The following is a 19990-nucleotide window of genomic DNA, read 5'->3' as shown; positions in this document are numbered from 1 at the left end:
CAGGCAGCTGCCACCACGCCCGGCTAATTTTTGTATTTTTAGTAGAGACAGGGTTTCACCATGTTGGCCAGGCTGGTCTTGAACTCCTAACCTCAAGCAATCGAGTTCGACCTCCAAAAAAGAACTGTCATATGTCCTATGAGGGGATGACCTCCTGTGCAAGGGGCCGGATCGCGGGGCTGCCCTAGGCCGGCTGCAGACTTGCTGTGTGGCCTCCAAACAAGACCTTGCCCTCTCTGAGCCTCAGATTTTCCACTTGTAAAATAAAGACCAATAACGTTCCGGTTACAGGCTTGTGGGGGGGTCATCAAATGAGCCCTGCCTGGGCGCTCAATAAACGTTGGTCGCTCCTTACCCCTTACCACTGAATCTCAGGGGGGAAAGAGTGGCGCCTGTCTCTTTAAATTATGCAAATAGACTGCGGGTGGTGTAAAGGGGGGACTATAAAAAAGATCCTGGTCTTCGGATGGACCAATCAGCGCGCTGGGCTGGCGGAGATGGCCGCCTAAATGGTCCAATGGGGGACCGCGCGGGATCAGAGCCCGCCCTGCCTCCTGGAGGCGTCGCGGGGGTGGGGACTTTGTAGGCCACGCCCCGGGGGCGGAGCCAGTCGGCAGCCGAGCCGCAGCCGCGGAGGGAGGGGCGGGGCGGGCTCGGGTGTCAGCGACCGAGCCGCAGGTGGCGGCGAGCGCGGGGCTCGGCCCGAGCTCAGGAGGTGAGTGTTGCCCCCCGGAACCCCCTGGGACACCCTGGCCCGCGCAGCCTCCCACGCTCACCGTGCCCTGCAGCCCCGGCGGCTGCGGAGGGCAAAGGCGCGGCGGGACGCGAGGGATGGAGAGCAGGGGTTGGGGGCTAAGCGGTGGGCGCCCCGGCTTCTCCCCAAGTGGTAATCGGGGGTCCGCAGGCGGAAACGGGGACAGCTCCCCAAATCCACCCTCTCCTGGCCTAGAACCGAGCGTGCACGGGGGCGGTGACGACGCGAGACCCCTCCCCAAATCCTTTTATTCTAAGCCTAGGTCTGGGTTCTGGGGCTGCAAAGATGGGGGCGCCGCTCCCCTTCCAGCCTGGAACCCTGGGCGGTGGCTGAGATTAGGACCACCCGCAAATTCCCTCTTCCCAGCTCCGGCCTGCAGACCACCGGGGACCGAGGATGAGGTACTCACTTCCCTTTTCCTCCACTGTGAACCCCTCTCCAGGCCTGATGGCTGGAGGAGCTGGAGGGTCACCTGGCCCCTCCTCTAATCTGCCCCATCCCAGTCCCCCACCTTAAGGATGGGGTGGGGGGCGTTTCACTGGCATCTTCTGTGCGGACCCCAAGGTTGGAATTTTGGGGGTCAGTGTGGGGTCCCCTGCCTGGCACGGTTTATCCAGGCCAGGCCTTGAAGGGCCTGGAGCCTGGACTTGGGGGGGGTCCCTCTGTTACTGAGGGGCGGGGTGTACAGCTAGCATCTGTTCCTGGGGATTAAAATAAATCGAGGTAAATTAGGATCTTGCCAGAGGCTGGCTGTGAGTGGGGTGCGGAGGAGGTTTGGGTGGTGGGGGGCCCCTCCATCTGCCTTGGATCCCCCGAGTCACCTGCCCCAGCCGCAGTGGGGACCAGGAGGCAGAGTCAAATGGACCTGCTTCACTGGTGACCTTGGGCAGGTGACAGCGCCTTTCCAAACCTCGGTTTCCTCTTTTGAAAATTGAGGTTGGGAGCTTCGGACCCTGCATTTTACAGATTCTGAACTCACCCAGCCCACATTTTGTCTGATGGTGATTCACTTTTTTGCTTAACATGTGGGTGGTTTGGGGTCAAGAGAGTATTGAGTTTGGAGACCCTCCCACAGTGTCTTGCTATCCTCTGAGCCTCAGTTTACTGCGCTGCAAAATGGGTTGATGATGACACTCTGATATTGGGGCTGGGGGCATGGGGGCAGGGAGTAAAACACAGGACCAAGCTGCAATCGTTGGGACGGGGCATCACCACCCTGGTCTCACCAGTGGGGCCACCTAGGGCACACCCTGACCCACATACCATCACCCACACCAGGGGCGAACCTGTTCTCGGGCGAGGTCCTGGGCAGGAGGAGGAGGTGGGAGTTGCCAGGCCAGCTCATCCCCTGTCCCTTGGAGCGCCCTCCCAGTGGTGGGCACAGGGCTGGGAGTCTGACACCCCCAGGTTTGAATTTGCCTCTACCTGTGTGTGTTTTCACTTGGTCCCTTGGTTTGTTCTTCTGTGAAATGGGCTGAATTCCTCTGGGAAGATGAGAGGAATCTGTGGGAGGAGGAAGCTCCGTAAATACAGACATGATCATTATAATATTAATGACAGCATTAGTGCTCTTTAAATCGGGTCACAGCTGACCAGGAGGAGGGAGGGGAAGGGGGAGTCTACCAAGGGCATTGCCTGAGGAGACTCTAGCACCTGGGAAAGCTGGGCATACAGTAGGCATTCGATAGATGTTTGCCAAATGAAGTGAGGAAGAGGGAGGAGACCCATGGAGAGAACAGAAAATTCCTGAGAATCCCTGGCTCAGATTCCCACTTAGTGGCCTGAGTCACTGTGTGACCTGGGGCATGTGCCTCAGTTTCCCCATCATGGTGCTGGTCGAGATAAGACCCTGCCTTGAGGTGCGGTGCCGAGAATCAAGCCAGATTGTATAAGTGATCGCAGCCCAGGTGGCTAAGCCAAGAGGGGAGACATGACATAGTGGGTCATTGAAACAGCACGGTACCTGCTTGAACCAAGTGACTGGTCTGTGGGAAGGATGAGAAAATCCCTGCTGCTGGGTCTACTGTACATTCACTGGGGTCCGAGAGAGAGAGGGAAATGCCAGATCCTGCTTCCCAGGATCCTGGAAGCCAGATCCTGGAAGGTCAGGAGTGGCCCAAGGTCACCAGGCAAGACGTCAGCGGCTCTGGACACCCAGCCAGGCAGCACTCAATTCCCAGAAGGGGAGCTCGGGTCTTGCCTTTGTTGCTGATGTGGTTCCTGCTTTGTTTTATCTGTTCTGGGGCTGCTCACATGTCTCAGCCCCAGGTTTGCAAGACTTGGTGCCGGGAAGGCAGGATGGGGGCCTCTGAGTCAGCTGGCAATGTGCTGTGTGACCTTGGGCAAGTCTCTGGCCATCTCTGGGCTTTGTGCTGGTGCTGTTCAGGCTGGGAGACTTGGGTTCTAGCAGGGCTGACTTCTCCATCAGATGAGCCTGATGTCTCAACAAGCCCGATGTCTCAGGCTCACAGTGCTTTCAGGGGTCCGTAGGTTGATGTTTTCACTTCTTTTAAAATCCAAAGGGAAAAAAAATGAACTTCTGGGTTGAAGGAAACATTTTTGTGTATAATATTAGTATATTCATGTTTATGCCAATGTAATTGTAAAATATAGTTTTGTTTTGTTTTCGAGACAGAGTCTCTCTCTGTCGCCGAGGCTGGAGTGCAGTGGCTCGATCGCAGCTCACTGCAACCTCCGTCTCCCGGGTTCAAGCGATTCTCCCTCCTCTCTCTCTCTCTCTCTCCCCCGCCCCCGAGTAGCTGGGACTATAGGCACGTGCCACCACGCCCAGCTAATTTTTGTATTTTTAGTAGAGATGGGGTTTCACTGTGTTGGCCAGGATAGTCTCGATCTCTTGACCTCGTGATCTCCCCGCCTCGGCCTCCCAAAGTGCTGGGATTACAGGCGTGAGCCACCGCGCCTGGCCATGTCTTCCCCTTTCTGAGTGCATTTCCCTCTCTGAGCTTCAGTTTGCCCCCTCTGTGAAGTGGGTATCAGCCTACCTCGGGATGGCAAGATGTTGAATGCCTGGGCCAGGGTTGGTGCTCATTTATTTCCCAATTGTTGTCATGATTAATATTTGTTCGGTAAGAACAGCTCCAGGTTCAGGCTGGGGGGGGCTCCAGGTTCAGGTGCCTCTTGTTTACTCACCCATGGCCTATGTGGTTCCAGGGAGGTCCCACGGGTGCTGATTGGGCGGGGGAGGTAAGGTGGCGGTTGGATGGTAGGCGGGGCGGGGTGAGCTTCCTGTCCCCCCCATGCACACAAGCCTCCAACTTGGTGCTGACGGAAGTGGCCTCGTGGCTGTCTCCTGGCGCCTGCCCCATCAGACGGGGGCCCCATCCCACTCGCTACCCTGTCCGGTGAGTATGAGCCCTGGCCAGTAGATGCCCATCATCTCTCCTTGGCCCCCCTCAGGAACAGAGGGGAGGCCCCCCCTGCCCGGAACCTGGGTTTCAGGAGAAGTAGCAGGTGTCACTTCCTGGGCTGGTGAAAGCCTGCATGGGGCCACCCGTTGCCCTGCCCCCCATCCTCCATTCCAGCTGTGAGTGGTGGTTTGGGTTGTGGGGACGACAGAGGGGGCTTGGAAACCCAGAGAGCCACGCGTGATGGTTTCAAACAGGAGGTCATTGGCAGACAGACCAGGGGCAAAATCACAGTCAGCTGGGACCAATGACTGATCACTCTGTGCCTCAGTTTCCCTCATAAAGTTGGGGTTGCATCTGAGGGCATGGCATGAAGCTTGGATGAGCAGAGGCGTGTGAATAGTTAGGTACAGGGTCACGCACATACTAGTGTTCTGTGTGTATCTGTTTGCCAGAGGTGGGGTGAGGCGATCTAATTGAAACTGTAAAAACAGTAGTGAGATTCTTGGTTTCTGGGGAACTTGGGCTCCTTGGTTCCTGGGATCTTCTAGAACAATGTTGGCAGCAAGGCTTTCTCATCTGTCATCCATTACAGCAGCCACCAGCCCCATGTAGCTACTGAGCCTTGGAAGAGAGGCTGGCACAGCCGAGGAGTTGGGTATATAATTTTATTTATTTTATTTATTTATTTATTTATTTATTATTTTTAAGATAGAGTCTCACTCTTTCACCCAGGCTAGAGTGCAGTGGTGCGATCTCGGCTCACTACAACCTCTGCCTCCCAGGTTCAAGCGATTCTTGTGCCTCAGCCTCCCAAGTAGCTGGGACTACAGGTGTGTGCCACCACACCCTGCTAATCTTTATATTTTTTGGTAGAGATGGGGTTTTGCCATGTTGGCCAGGCTGGTCTCAAACTCCTGACCTCAAGTGATCCACCTACCTCAGCCGCCCAAAGTGCTGGGATTACAGGCGTGAGCCACTGCGCCCAGCCAATTGTATTTAATTTTCCTTGATTTAACATTAATACAAAAATTAAGGCCGGGGTGGTGGCTCATGGCTGCAATCCCAGCACTTTGGGAGTCCCAGGCAGGAGGATGGCTTGAGCTCAGGAGTTCGAGACTAGCCTGGGCAACACTAGTGAGACCTAGTCTCTACAAAAAAAAAAAAAAAAAAAAATTTAAATTAGTTGGGCATGTAGTCCCAGCTACTCAGGTGGCTGAGACGGGAGGATCACTTGAGCCTGGGAAGTCAAGGCTGCAGTGAGCTGTGATCGTGCCACTGTACACTCCAGCCTGGGTGACAGAGCAAGACCCTGTCTCCAAAACAAATAAAAAAATAAAAATACAAAAATTCGGATGTGAGCCTGTAGTCTCAGCTACTCGGGAGGCTGCTATTCAAGACTCCCTTGAACGTGGGAGGTCGAGGCTGCAGTGAGCTATGATCTCACCATTGCACTCCAGCCTGGGCAACAGTGCGCGACCCTGTCTCCGAAAACAAAAAAGAAAAATTAAGTCACCACGTGGGGCTAGTGGTTCCCATGCTAGTCAGCAGAGCTCTAAGGGATTTGGAGATGCTTAGGGTCCTGGTCACGGACAGAAGCTAAGAAGTGATATGGAAATTTAGGGCTTTTCCCCTAGGGATGTCAGTATAGCATGGTCACCACCCTACCCCTGCCACAAAACTAGGTTTCCTAAGGGGCTGCAGAGGGGACTGAAGGTTTTCAGGGCCCCTGTCATTAACCAGTGCAGGGTTGGGAATGTTTGTTGAAACAAATAATTCCTTGCCCAGTGAACTCCTATTCATGCTTTAAAACCCCAACTCCCATGAGCCCTCCTTTCGTCTAGGCTCTTTTGGACCTTGTCCCTCCATCTGGCCCAGCCCTGACCATGCAGGACGGGAGGATCTGTGTCCAGCTCTGTCTCTCTAGACTGGGGACTCCTGCAGGGCCAGGCCCAGGGCTGAATCAGCTCAGGGACCCTGACATTGTCCTAGTCTGGGTGAGCAAATGGGAGCTCTTGGGTGACTCACAGAAGTCCCGGGATTGGAGGCTCAATGATAATAGGTCCAATTAAACTTTCTTCTCTTCTCTTCTCTTTTCTTCTCTTCTTTTCTTTCTCTTTCTTTTCTTTTCTTTACTTTACTTTTTTTTTTTTTTGAGACAAGGTCTTACTCTGTCGCCCAGGCTAGAGTGCGGTGGCCCCATCTCAGCTCACTGCAACCTCCGCCTCCCAGGTTCAAGCGATTCTCCTCTCAGCCTCTCGAGTAGCTGGGATTATAGGTGCCCGCCACCACACCCGGCTAATTTTTGTATTTTTAGTAGAGACAGGGTTTCACCACTTTGGCCAGGCTGGTCTCAAACTCCTGACCTCAGTGATCCACCCGCCTCAGTCCCCCAAAGTGCTGGGATTACAGGCGTGAGCCACCACTCCTAGCCTAAACTAACTTTCAAGATTAGGTAAACTGAGGCGCAGAGAGGGGCAGCCTTGCCCAAGGTCTTGCTCAGTCCTTTCCTGGGAAGGCCCCGGGAGCTTCCCCATCCTGTGGTCGCGGGTCCCTGTCACTCCTGCCGCTGTGCCTCCCAGGCTCCCAGCTGCTACCGAGCTGCCTGTGGGGTCATGAATTATGAATGAGGCCTGCAGGCTCCAGTGACAAGCCTGGCCTCTAGAACATGCCAAGGACACTGCCTGTCCGTCCCCTGCCGGGCAGCCTGACCCAGCCTTTGTGCAGAAACACCTGGGTTTCCCCAGGAAGATCCCTTCTAAGCATTCCTTCTTATTTTGCAGATGGGGAAACTGAGGCACGGAGCTGGACAGTGACTCAGACACCAGGTGAACACTGGCTTTCGAGGGCAGGGTTGGGACTCATGGGGGCAGCAGTGCCAGCTGGAGGAGTGAGCTCTGACTCCCAGGAGGGTGCATAAGGTGGGGACTGTCCTAGAGGAATTCAGAAGACCCCAAGGGACCCTCAGGGACACTTCACGGACCCCAACCCCCATGTGGCTGATCACAGCCCCTGCATCTATTTCTCTTCAAACCCTTTTCCTGCAGGAGCCGCCTGGAGTGGAGCCGAGAGCTCAGGTCTGGGCTCAGCCAGTCCAGAGTGCAAATCTACTGTCCCTTCCTAGCTGTGTGATCTTGGCAAGTGGCTTCCCCTCTGGGGGTGGGGAGGGCTCAGTTTTCCCATCTGTGAAGTGGATCAGAGTTTTCCTGCCAAGGTTGGGGTCATCCAGCACTGCTCCTACCCACTGCTATGAACTCTTATATGTACCTAAAAACCCCACATTCCATGCCCCCTCCTCCAATATAGACTCCCTCAGCTCTTGTCCCTCCACCTAGTCTAGTCCTGACTCTGGAATTGGGAGCATCTATGTCTTGTTCTGACCCCCTCTGCTGGAGCTACTTGGGACCAGCACTGGGGCTGAATTATCTCAGGGGTCCTGGCATGCTCTTAGCATTGGAGCTTTCAGTTCCTCCTTCGTCCTTTCTCTCCTTCCTCTACAGGGAGGGACTTTCCCCCCCATCAAGCCCACACTGGCAATGACTCTGTAGCTCAAACTTGCCTCTCTCTTCAGACAGGCACTGGACGGGGCCTGCAGGGGTCTCCACAGAGACCATCAGGATGTCGTATTTTGGGGAGCATTTTTGGGTAAGACCGACTCTTATTTTGGCAGGGGATGCTGGCAGGGCTGCAGGGACTTTTATGGAGATGGGGGGACTGGAGAGTTGTGGGTAGAGTGTTGGACAGGTAGACGGTCTGCAAGGGATGGAAGTTAAAGTTGGAAGAGTCAGGCTGGGTTTGAATTCATACCCATCCCAGACCTCGCAGGCCTTACGACCTTGGGTAAGTCATAGCTTGTGTCATAGGGAGACCAAGGCTCAGAGTGGGAACGTCTAAGCAACCTGAAGTTGCCCCATGAAAAAGTGCAGAGTCAGTGCTCAAACCCAGGGCTAAACTGAACTTCCAGGACCCAGGGTCATTCCAGCCAGGGAATTTCCACCCCCTTCCCACCCTGGAGAATTGAGGGGTTTTCCTGACCTGGCCTCTCATGGCCTGTGCACCCCTCCACTGTTCAGGCTGGAGATCACCTACTGTAGACCAAGGGATGCTGAGTGAGACAGATTTGTTTTCATTCATTCATTTCCTCTCTCCCTGCCACTGTGACCTCATCCCCAGCCAGCCCTAGGAGATGCTGGGGCCTCCGAGAGAATCCATCCCAGCCCCAGCCCCAAGGGAGGAGTCCCCAGTCTAGGGGACCCAGAGCCAACTTAGACACCTTCAGAGCCAGCTTAGACACCTTCAGCCCTGCAAGACCAGGGCTGAACCCAGCCTTGGGGGTCCTGCATTGGGAACCAGGACACAGAATCGTGTTTGCTGTGGGACAGCCTGGGCAAAAGACCAGAGGTGTGACACTGAGTGGCAAGTTTGGGGAACAGGGACTCCTCCTGCAGAGCCAGGCTGACGGGGTGCCACAGAGGATGGGTAAACAGGGGAGGGCCCAGGAGTCAGGGAAGGACCAGGTCAGAAAGCCCCTTCCCCAGTTGCAAGCCCTGAGCTTGCAGCGGGGAAGCCTGTTGCTAGGTGACTGGTTGCCCCTGGCAACAAGCCCCACTCCTGCCCTTGCTCCCTCCCCAGCTGGGGCTCCTCTTACTGGCACTAGCTTTCTTAAAGGGGCCGCACTCCCTTGCCACCTGCAGGGGTGTGACCTCTGCCCTCTCTCCAAAGGTGAGACTCCTCGATTTGCCCCTGAAAGGCTGTGTGACCCCAGCAAGGGGCTACCCCTCTCTGAGCTCCTGTTAGTACTACTGTGTAATGGAGGTGACCATTTGAGGATCAGAAGTCACCCTCATTTTGGAACCCCGACAGTGGCACCTACATTTATTTTAAATCCTTTTTAATTGTGTGAGGAGTGCAGGCTCGCTGCAGAAAATTCAGATCAGCAAAGAGAAAATAGAAACCGCCCCCGACTTCCCCACCCCACCCAAAGATATCCTGGTAGAGAATGGTTAAGAGCTTTGAGTTCAGGGCCGGGCGCGGTGGCTCAAGCCTGTAATCCCAGCACTTTGGGAGGCCGAGACGGGTGGATCACAAGGTCAGGAGATCGAGACCATCCTGGCTAACACGGTGAAACCCCATCTCTACTAAAAAATACAAAAAACTAGCCGGGCGATGTGGCGGGCGCCTGTAGTCCCAGCTACTGGGGAGGCTGAGGCAGGATGCGGAACCCGGGAGCGGAGCTTGCAGTGAGCTGGATCTGGCCACTGCCACTCCAGCCTGGTGATAGTGAGACTCCGTCTCAAAAAAAAAAAAAAAAAAAAAAAAAAAAAAAAAAAAAGAGCTTTGAGTTCAGGATTTGAACTGGGCTCTGCTGGAAGCCCTGGAGCAAATGGCTTTGTCTGCCTGAACCTCCGTTTCCCCATCTGGGAAAAAGGGATGAAATTCCTGCGCCGCCACTCCCACCCCATGCACCCCCAGACTCTGGGAGGCCTTCTGTCACTGGCAAGGTTTCTTTTTATCAGTTGCTGGTATTGAAGCCGCCACAGAAGCCTGGTTCTTTGCTGGGTGATGCCGGGGCCCTGATGGCTCAAAGGAGGCTCTCATCAGGGGAGAGTAAGCCAGACAGGGATGCCCCAGTCTCATCACGCCAGGGCAGGGCTGAAGCATAAAGTGTACTAGGGAGTCGTGGGGGAAGGGTGAGCAGGAGAAGGACATAAATAAGCTCTGTTACAAAGACCACACTCTTGGCTGTGCGCAGTGGCTCATGCCTGCAATCCCAGCATTTTGGGAGGCCGAGGGGGGCAGATCACCTGAGGTCAGGAGTTGGAGACCAGCCTGGCCAACATGGCAAAACCCCATCTCTACTAAGAATACAAAACTTAGCTGGGCATAGTGGCGTGAGCCTATAGTCCCAGCTACTTGGGAGGCTAAGGCAGGAGAATCGCTTGAACCTGAGAGGTGGAAGTTGCAGTGAGATTGTACCACTGTACTCCAGTCTGGGCGATGGAGTGAGACTCTGTCTCAAAAAAAAAAACAAAACAAAAAAACCACACTTTGGCTGGCACTGAGGCAAGTCTGATGTCTTGAAGTTCTGATGGGAGAGACAGACCTGAGACAGCCCCTCCTAGGACCCTCGGCTGCCAGCCCAGTCCAAGGGAGGCAGACGCCGCTGGGGATTTGCCAGGTCTGGGAAACGGGCCAGTAGTTGGCTCTGAGTCAGACCCAGATGCTGGCCTGGGCGGTGGTGCCTGGTGCAGCCTCACCCGAGGATCTCCTGGGGCCAGCACTGTGCCAGCCTCATCCCAGCAAGACCCCTGGGAGTTGGGTGCTGTTGTTGTCCCCACTTGTCACACAAGGAAGGAAACTGAGGCCAGAGAGATGAAGTCACCAACCCAAAGTGACCCTGTGCGTATAAGGCAATTGGACACTTGAACTTTGAAAGTACAATTCCAAACACAAGAAGAGAGAAAATATAGATGGAGCACGGTAGCTCACATCTGTAATCCAAACACTTTGGGAGGCTGAGATGGTGGATTGCCTGAGCCCAGGAGTTTGAGACGAGCCTAGGCAACATAGCAAGACCCTGTCTCTACTAAAAAGACAAAAACTTAGCTGGGTGTGGTGGTGTGCACCTGTGGTCCCAACTACTTGGGAGGCTGAGATGGGAGGATCGCTTGAGCCTGGGAGGCGGAGGTTGCAATGAGCCAAGATATCACTGGACTCCAGCCTGGGTGACAGAGTGAGACCCTGTCTAAAAAAAAAAATAAATAAAAAATAAAATATATTCCTGGTGAGCTGGAGGGAGCAACAGTGAAGTGGGGAGGGGGTTGAGCAGAGTTAGGGAAGTTTCTAGAGCAGGTGGCAATGATCCTTGAGAAGTGGAAGGATGTGGATGGGTGGAAGGAGATGGAGACTGGAGAGCTGATGGCGGGAATAGCCTGGACAAAGGTGTGGTGGTGGAAAGGCACTGCCTGTCTTTGCTATTTGCTGTTTTGTGGGTGAGGCTAAGAAGAAGCTAGGAGATGAGGCTGGAGTGGCAATTCCAGGCCATGGACTTGAACTTCAGCATCTGGTGGGCAGTCGGGACCCATCGATGATTCTAGAATGAAGTGTGACCATTGGGAGATTTGGGCTTGAGGCTGACCTGGGTCTGCCCCAGTCTTGGCTTCAGTTTCTCCATTGATGCAGCAGGAAACGCTATCTAGCAGTGACTTCTGGCTTTAACCTTCAAGCTTCTGGCCAAGTGTGGTGGCTCACACCTGTAATCCCAGCACTTTGGGAGGCTGAGATAGGAGGGTTGCTTGAGTCCAGGAGTTCGAGACCAACCTTGGCAACATGGTAAGGCCCCGTCTCTACTAAAAATCAAAAAAATTAGCCGGATATGGTGGCATGTGCCTGTGGTCCCAGCTACTTGGGAGGCTGTGGTGGGATGATCTCTTGAGCCCAGGAATTTGAGGCTGCAGTGAGCCATGATTGTGCCGCTGCACTCCAACTGGGGAGACAGAACGAGACCCTGTCTCAAACATAGAAAAATATATATAACATTCAAGCTTCCAGGTACCTGGAAGGGTGAACCCGGCAGGTTGGAGGAGGGCACAGGAAACTACCATTTATGGAAAACCGGCCAAATGCTGCCAGAGGGATGGCTTCACTGATGTGTGTTGGGTCTTAAATGGCATCAGATCCCTCCACAAGCCTTCTCTTCCAGTATTCTTACAAGACCTGATTTGATGCTAAAATGTCCCCAATTCCATCAGACCCCAAGACCCCAGCTGATTACCTTTTTTTGGGGGGAGTGGGACAGAGTCTCACTCTGTTGGCCAGGCTGGAATGCAGTGGTGGGATCTCAGCTCACTGCAACCTCTGCCTCCCTGCTTCAAGCAATTCTCCTGCCTTGTTCTCCCGAGTATTTGGGACTACAGGTGCCCACCACCAGGCCTGGCTAATTTTTGTATTTTTAGTAGAGACAGGGTTTCACCATGTTGGCCAGTCAGGTCTTGAACTCTTGACCTTAAGTGATCTGCCTGCTTCAGCCTCCTGAAGTGCTGGAATTACAGACGTGAGACACCACACCCATCTAATCATTGGTTTTAAAGTTGTTATGGTGAGTTTTAAGTCCAAATCTAAAGGTGTCCAATCCCAACAGTGGGCACAGAGGACCAGGTCTGCAAGGGGTAGAGAGAAGTGGGATCAGAAGGTGTGTATGAGGCCAGGTGTGGTGACTCATGCCTGTAATCCCAGCACTTTGAGAGGCCGAGGCAGGCAGATCACTTGAGGTCAGGAGTTCGAGACCAGCTTGACCAACATGGTGAAACCCTGCCTCTACTAAAAATACAAAAATCAGCCAGGCATAGTGGTGGCATGCGCCTGTTAAGGAAAAAAAAATCCCTATATTTAATCTATATTGGTCTTGCCTTTTATCCTCTTCCTCAGTTCAATTAATTTTGTTTATTCTTTTTTGTTTTCTGTAGATGGTCATATAATCTGCTCTCAATTCTTTTTCTTATCTTACTGCATTGGCCAGCACCTCCACATCAGCATTAAATATTAGCCATGATTTGAGGCATTCCTGCTTCGTCCTGAAATACGTTGTGTCTCCTGTTTTACCACCCTTTTTTTTTTTTTTTTTTTTTTTTGGCAGTGGGGGATAGAGTCTTGCTATGTCATCCAGGTTGGAATGCAATCGCACAATCTCAGCTCACTACAACCTCTGCCTCCCAGGTTCAAGAGATTCTCCTGCCTCAGCCTCCGAGTAGCTGAGGTTATAGTCATGTGCCACCACTCCTGGCTAATTTTTGTATTTTTAGTAGAGACAGGGTTTCACCATGTTGGCCAGTCTGGTCTCGAACTCTTGACCTCAGATAATCTGCCTGCCTCGGCCTCCCAAAGTGCTGGGACTACAGGTGTGAGCCACCTCGCCCAGCCTGATAACCATTTTTAATGGACAGCTTAGTAGTGTTCAGGCATGATGCCCTTCCCAGGTGACAGAAGCTGGCTGGCATTAAGATATAGTTGTTGCCTCGTTTTTTCCTACTCCTTTCATGCGGCAAAGGGTCCCAATTTTCCATCGAGAGTGGCAGAAAAAGTTGCCCTTTTACATAAATGTCTTTGGGGGAGAAACATAAGCCAATTTAAAACAAATGCTAACTATTAATAACTAATGTTACAAATTAGCAAAAGCTAGAGTTGCCTTTGGGGCTTTGGGGAGCATTGACATGGATTATGTTGCTGCTTGTATCATCCCCATGTAAGAGGCGGGTGTCTCCCAGGCTGTAGTGTAGTGACGTGATTTTGGCTCATTGCAATCTCCGCCTCCCGGGTTCAAGCGATTCTCCTGCCTCAGCCTCCTGAGTAGCTGGGATTACAGGCACCTGCCACCGTGCTTGACTACTTTTGCATTTTTAGTAGAGACAGGGTTTCACCATATTGACCAGGCTGGTTTCAAACTCAAGACCTCAAGTGATCTGCCTGCCTCAGCCTCCCAAAATGCTGGGATTACAGGCGTGAGCCACCGCGCGCAGCCTCCCAGCCCCATCTTAATGAGGAGCTGCTAAAAGCTCAGAGAGGGGCAGTGACTTGCCTGCGTCACACAGTGCAGCCCTAGTCTCCTCCACCATGACAACCCCAGAAATTGGAGTAAAGAGATTTTGTGCAAGGCATTCTCAGGCACCAGGGTAGAAATGCTCCGTTCCCACTGGCACTAGCAGGTAACAGCAGAATCATTTGTTCATTTTTTCGACAAACTCAAATGCCCTTTCTGTCTCTTATTCTGTGCTGGGCTTTGCTGGGTCCAGGGAGAGAACTCAAACCTGGACCCTACTTTGGGTTCTCATAGAGGGAGTTTCCATGTTGACAAGAACAGAAAACACAACTACAGTGACTTAAGCAACGGGGACTGTATTGGCTTTTAAGATCGAATGATTATGGGGGAATGTGGCTTTCAGGGTTGGTTTGATCCAGCAACTTGATTCAACACACCTTTTTTTTTCTTTGTAGCTATTGTAAATGCGATCACTTTCTTGATTTCTTTTCAGCTATTTTATTAATGGTGTATAGAAACGCTACTGATTTTCATATGTTGATATTTGTATTTTGCAACTTAACTGAATTTGTTCATCAGTTCTAGGAGTTTTTTGGTGGAGTGTTTAGGCTTCCTATACATAGAGATCATGTCCGCAAAGAGAGACAATTTGACTTTTTTTTCATATGTGTGTGTGTGTATATACTATATATATTATATATAGTATTAAATTGTTGTGTTGTTTTTCTTTTTTTTTTTTTTTTTTTTTTTGAGACGGAGTCTGGCTCTGTCGCCCGGGCTGGAGTGCGGTGCCGGATCTCAGCTCACTGCAAGCTCCGCCTCCCGGGTTACGCCATTCTCCTGCCTCAGGCCTCCCGAGTAGCTGGGACTACAAGGCACCCGCCACCTCGGCCCGGCAGTTTTTTGTATTCTTTAGTAGAGGACGGGCGGGGTTTCACCGTATTAGCCAGGGTGTCTCGATCTCCTTGACCTTGTGATCCCACCCGTCTCTCGGCCTCCCAAAGTGCCTGGGATTTACCAGGCTTGAGCCACCGCGCCCGGCCTGTTGTTGTTGTTTTTCTTCCCGAGATGGCAGTTCTGCTCTGGTTGCCCCAGAGCTGGAGTGCAGATGGCACGATCTCGGCTCACGCAACCTCTGCCTCCCGGGTTCAAGCAATTCTCCTGCTTCGCCTTCAAGTAGGCTGGGATTTACAGGGTGCACACCATGCCTGGCTAATTTTGTATTTGTAGTAGAGACAGGGTTTCACCATCGTTGGCCAGGCTGGTCTCCAAACTCCTGACCTCGTGATTCTGGCTGCCTCGCCTCCCAAAGTGCTAGGGATTTTTTTGTTGTAGGATTCAGGCGTGGACCCACTCCCAATTTATTTTCTTCCTTCCTCCTTCTTCCTTCCTTCCTTCCTTCCTTCCTTGCTCTCCCTTCTTCCTCTTTCCTTTTCTTTCTTCTTTCTCTTCTTCATTCCCTTTCCTGTTCCCTTTCCCTTTCCGTTATTTGAGACAGTCTTGCTCTGATACCCAGACTGGAGTGGCACTTTGGGCTCAAAGCAATCCTCGCTGACTCAGTCTCCAATTAGCTGGGGTTACAGGGCACGCGCCACCACGCTGGGCTAATTTTTGTATTTTTAGTAGAGACAGGGTTTCGCCATTTGGTTGGCCCAGGCTGGTCTCGAACTCCTGACCCTCAAGTGATTCCACCCACCTTGGCTTCTCAAAAGTGCTGGGATTACAGGCGTGTGAGCCACTGGCCCAGCCTGAACACACATTTTTTTTTTTTTTTAAATACAAAAGCCCTCTGGTTCAGCTTCTTTCTTGTTTTTTTTTTTTTTTTTTGAGGACGGAGTCTCGCTCTGTCGCCCAGGGCTGGGGTGCAGGGCCGGCTCTCAGCTCACTGGCAAGCTCCGCCTCCTGGGTTCACCGCATTCTCCTGGTCTCAGCCTCCCGAGTAGCTGGGATACAGGCGCCCGCCTCGTCGCCCGGCTAGTTTTTTGTATTTTTTTAGTAGAGACGGGGTTTCCACCGTATTAGCCAGGATGGTCTCGATTCTCCCTGACCTCGTGATCCGCCCGTCTCGGCCTCCCAAAGTGCTGGGATTACAGGCTTGAGCCACCGCGCCCGGCCCTCGGTTCAGCTTCTTCTTTCTAAGGTTCGCGGTTTGCATTTGACTTCCAATATCCCCTGTGGCCATATAATTCCTCATTTATGGAAAGACAGAGAAAGGGGGAGGAGACTGAGACCGAAAATGGCAGAGAGACTCAGAAAAACAGAGACACAAAGACAGAAGGAGACAAAGACACAGAACAAATGAGATTCCTCCCCAGCAACTACGGGACAAAAAGAAAATCCCAAGCTTCTCTCTGATTGGACAAATTTAAGGTCCATAGACAATCCTATGGCCCAGGGGAAATGCAGCAAGCTGATTCGCTCAGTTCTGAACGAGTCCCTACAGCCAAGGGGATGGACTGCTGCTCCTTGGCCACGCCTCCGTTGCTAAGCAACTATGATGCACCCCCCCCCCCCCCCGCATTCTTTCTCAGTCTCTACTCCCATCCCCTACAGGGCGAGAAAAATCATGGCTTTGAGGTCCTGTACCACAGCGTGAAGCAGGGGCCCATCTCCACCAAGGAGCTGGCGGACTTCATCCGGGAGAGGTGAGGTCCCCAAGCCCCATCCAGCAGGGGCCACGCCCACCACCCTGTAGTCACGCCCACCTCATGACTAGGCCCTACATGGTCAGGGGCTAGATCCCTGAGGATTCCAGACACCAGAGGGGCTAGAAGATCCTGGAAATGACCGATTCTCAACCCTGTCAGCCCCATATCTCCTTTTAAACAACAATCACCTGATTTCGAAAGCGCCCCTCCTCAAAAGAGGATGATATAACCTACTCACGGTGGGAATTTTTTTTTTTTTGGAGACAAGATCTCTCTTTGTTGCCCAGGCTAGAGTGCAGTGACCCCAGCATAGCTCACTGCAGCCTCGAACTCCTGAGTTCAAGGGATCCTCCTACCTCAGCCTCCCGAGTAACTGCGACTATAGGCATGTACCACCACATCTGGCTTTTTTTTTTTTTTTTTTTTTAACAGAGGTTTGCTCTGTTGCCCAGGCTGCAGTGCAATGGCGCAGTCTCGGCTCACTGCAACCTCTGCCTCCCGGGTTCCAGCGATTCTCCTGCCTCAGTCTCCCAAGCAACTGAGACTACAGGTGCCTGCCACCACGTCTGGCTAACTTTTATATTTTTTTAGTAGAGACGGGGTTTCACTGTGTTGGCCAGGTGGGTCTCAAACTCCCGACCTCAGGTGATCTGCCCGCCTTGGCCTCCAAAAGTGCTGGAATTACAGGCGTAAGCCACTGCGCCCTGCCTTTTTTTGTTGTTGTTGTTGTTGTTTTTAAGAGACAGAGTCGGCGTGGCGCGGTGGCTCAAGCCTGTAATCCCAGCACTTTGGGAGGCCGAGACGGGCGGATCATGAGGTCGGGAGATCAAGACCATCCTGGCTAACACGGTGAAACCCCGTCTCTACTAAAAAATACAAAAAACTAGCCGGGTGATGTGGCGGGCGCCTGTAGTCCCAGCTACTCGGGAGGCTGAGGCAGGAGAATGGCATAAACCCAGGAGGCGGAGCTTGCAGTGAGCTGGGATCCGGCCACTGCACTCCAGCCTGGGCGACAGAGTGAGACTCTGTCTCAAAAAAAAAAAAAAAAAAAAAAAAAAAAAAAAAAGAGACAGAGTCTCACTTTGTTGCCCAGCAACATAGCTGGGCATAGCTCACTGCAGCTTCAACCTACCAGGACCAAGCGATCCTCCCACCTCAGGCTCCTGAGTAGCTGGGACTACAGGAGTGCACCACCACATCTATCTAGTTTAAAATTTTTTTTTTTTTAGAGAAGGAGTCTCGTTGTATTGCCCAGGGTGGTCTCGAATCCCTGGGTTCCAGTGGTTCTCCTGCCTCAGCCTCCCAAAGTGCTGGGATTACAGGCATGAGTCACCATGCCCGGGCCTACTACTGTTGTTAATAAAATATATTACATAAGAAAAAATCTTCTATGAATTTTCAAAACATCCTTTAGAGGGTTGTGTCATCACCCCATCATGGAAAGCCACAGTTCAGGTGTTTAAGATGGGGAAACTGAGGCCCAGAGGTGCAGTGCCTCTCTCAAGGGTGTCTGAAAGCTTCTTCATCTTTTTTTTTTTTTTGAGATGGAGTCTTGCTCTGTCACCCAGGTTGGAGTGCAGTGGCACGATCTCAGCTCACTGCAACCTCCACCTCCTAGGTTCAAGCGATTCTCGTGCCTCAGCTTCCCGAGTAGCTGGGAATTACAGGCATGCACCACCACACCTGGCTTATTTTTGTATTTTTAGTAGAGACGGGGTTTCACCAAGTTGGCCAGGCTGGTCTTGAATTGCTGACCTCAGGTGATCCGCCTGCCTCGGCCTCCCAAAGTGCTGGGATTACAGGCGTGAGCCACTGCGCCCGGGCAGTTTCTCCATCTTTACCTCATTCTCCTACCCAGGGCAACCATCGAGGAGACCTACTCCAAGGCGATGGCGAAACTCTCCAAGCTGGCCAGCAATGGGACCCCCATGGGGTGAGTGGGGTAGGGGTCACCAACGTGGGGACATTGGGAGCCTCCTCCTTGGTGGACATCTCTTCACACTCAGGGCATGTAGAATAGAGTGTCATCCATCTTGATTATGGGGCTAATTGGATAGAGGAATGTATATAATTCATTTACACACTAGCTCATTCATTCCGCAAATATTTATTGAGTGCCTTCTGTGTGCCAAGCACCAGCAGCAACCCAGACAGATAAAAACCCAGTCACCTTCGTGCAATGTACATCTGGGTTGCATGACCACACAGATGTTAAATACACACAAAAAAACATTTTTTTTTTTTTCTGGGGTGAAAAGTGCTGGGAAGGGGGCCAGGCACAGTGGCTCACGCCTGTACTCCCAGCACTTTGGGAGGCTGAAGTGGGCAGATCACCCGAGGTCAGGAGTTCAAGACCAGCCTGGACAACATGGCAAAACCCCATCTCTACTAAAAATACAAAAGTAGTCGAGTGTGGTGGCGGGCGCCTGGAATCACAGCTACTCAGGAGGCTGAGACAGGAGAATCGCTAGAACATGGGAGGCGGAGGTTGCAGTGAGCCAAGATTGTGCCACTGCACTCCAGCCTGGGCAACAAGCGGGAAAACTCTGTCTCAAAAAAAAAAAAAAAAAAGGTGCTGGGGAGAGAATGAAATAGGACTACGAGAGGTTGGGCACTTTCTCAGGGGTGGGCCCGGCCTCCCTGAGCTGAGACCTTAATAGAAAGGGGCTGGCAGGCCAGGTACGGTGGCTCACGCCTGTAATCCCAGCACTTTGGGAGGCCGAGGCGGGTGGATCACAAGGTCGGGAGATCGAGACCATCCTGGCTAACACTGTGAAACCCCGTCTCTACTAAAAAATACGGAAAAAAAATTAGCCGGGTGAGGTGGCGCAGCCTGTAGTCCCAGCTACTTGGGAGGCTGCGGCAGGAGAATGGTGTGAACCTGGGAGGCGGAGTTTGCAGTGAGCCGAGATCGCGCCACTGCACTCCAGCCTGGGCAACAGAGCGAGACTCTGTCTCAAAAAAAGAAAGAGAGAGAGAGAGGAGAGAGAGAGAGAGAGAGAGAGAGAGGAAAGAGAAAGAAAGAAAGAGAGAGAGAGGGAGGGAGGGAGAGAGAGGCTGGCCATGGGGATGTCTGAGGGACAGACACCGAGGCAAGTGGCTCAGCCAGTGCAAAGGCCCCAAGTTGACAGGTGTAGCATGTTTAAGGAAGAGTGAGGAGGTTGGTGTGGCTGCAGGGGTTGGGCAATGAGGAAAGGAAGTAGGAGGGGAGATGGCAGGGCGAGGCCTCAGGGGCCTGACATACTAATAACTCTATATGAACTTTGTGCCTGGGTGCGGTGGCTCACGCCTATAATTCCAGGATTTTGGGAAGCTGAGGTGGGAGAATCACTTGAGGCCAAGAGTTCAAGACCAGCCTGGGCAGCATGGAGAAACCTCTGTCTCTACTAAAAATGCAAAAATTAGCCGGGCATGGGGGCATATGCCTGTAGTCTCAGCTACTCAGGAGGCTGAGGTGGGATGATGGCTTGAGTCCAGGAGATTGAGGCTGCATTGAGCCATGATTGCACCACTGCACTTCAGCCTGGGTGACAGAGCCAGACCCTGCCTCAAGAAAACAAAAACAAAACACATAATGTGGTCCCGATGGCATTTGTAATTTTCTTTCTTTTTTTTTTTAATTTTTAATTTTTTTTATTTTGAGACGGAGTCTAGCTCTGTCGCCCAGGCTGGAGTGCAGTGGCCGGAT

At 52.5% G+C, this 19990-nt stretch overlaps 1 protein-coding gene across 1 annotated transcript in view; it reads left to right on the top strand.

Annotated features, from left to right (window-relative positions):
- The first annotated feature begins 618 nt into the window (after positions 1–618).
- Positions 619–19990, top strand: part of FCHO1 (FCH and mu domain containing endocytic adaptor 1) — a 42422-nt gene continuing 23050 nt past the window's right edge. The window contains exons 1-6 of the mRNA XM_017879565.1: positions 619–715; positions 6903–6947; positions 7167–7256; positions 7691–7764; positions 16208–16299; positions 18161–18236. Of these exons, the coding sequence (XP_017735054.1) occupies positions 7738–7764; positions 16208–16299; positions 18161–18236 (195 nt within the window). The 5' untranslated portion in view covers positions 619–715; positions 6903–6947; positions 7167–7256; positions 7691–7737. The remainder of the gene's footprint in view (positions 716–6902; positions 6948–7166; positions 7257–7690; positions 7765–16207; positions 16300–18160; positions 18237–19990) is intronic.

Source organism: Rhinopithecus bieti, unplaced genomic scaffold (genome assembly GCF_001698545.2).
Source record: "Rhinopithecus bieti isolate Rb0 unplaced genomic scaffold, ASM169854v2 scaffold_9899, whole genome shotgun sequence".
Lineage (NCBI taxonomy): Eukaryota > Metazoa > Chordata > Mammalia > Primates > Cercopithecidae > Rhinopithecus > Rhinopithecus bieti.
Note: the sequence above shows the minus strand (reverse complement) of the source record. Positions and strands in the feature narration are given on the sequence as shown.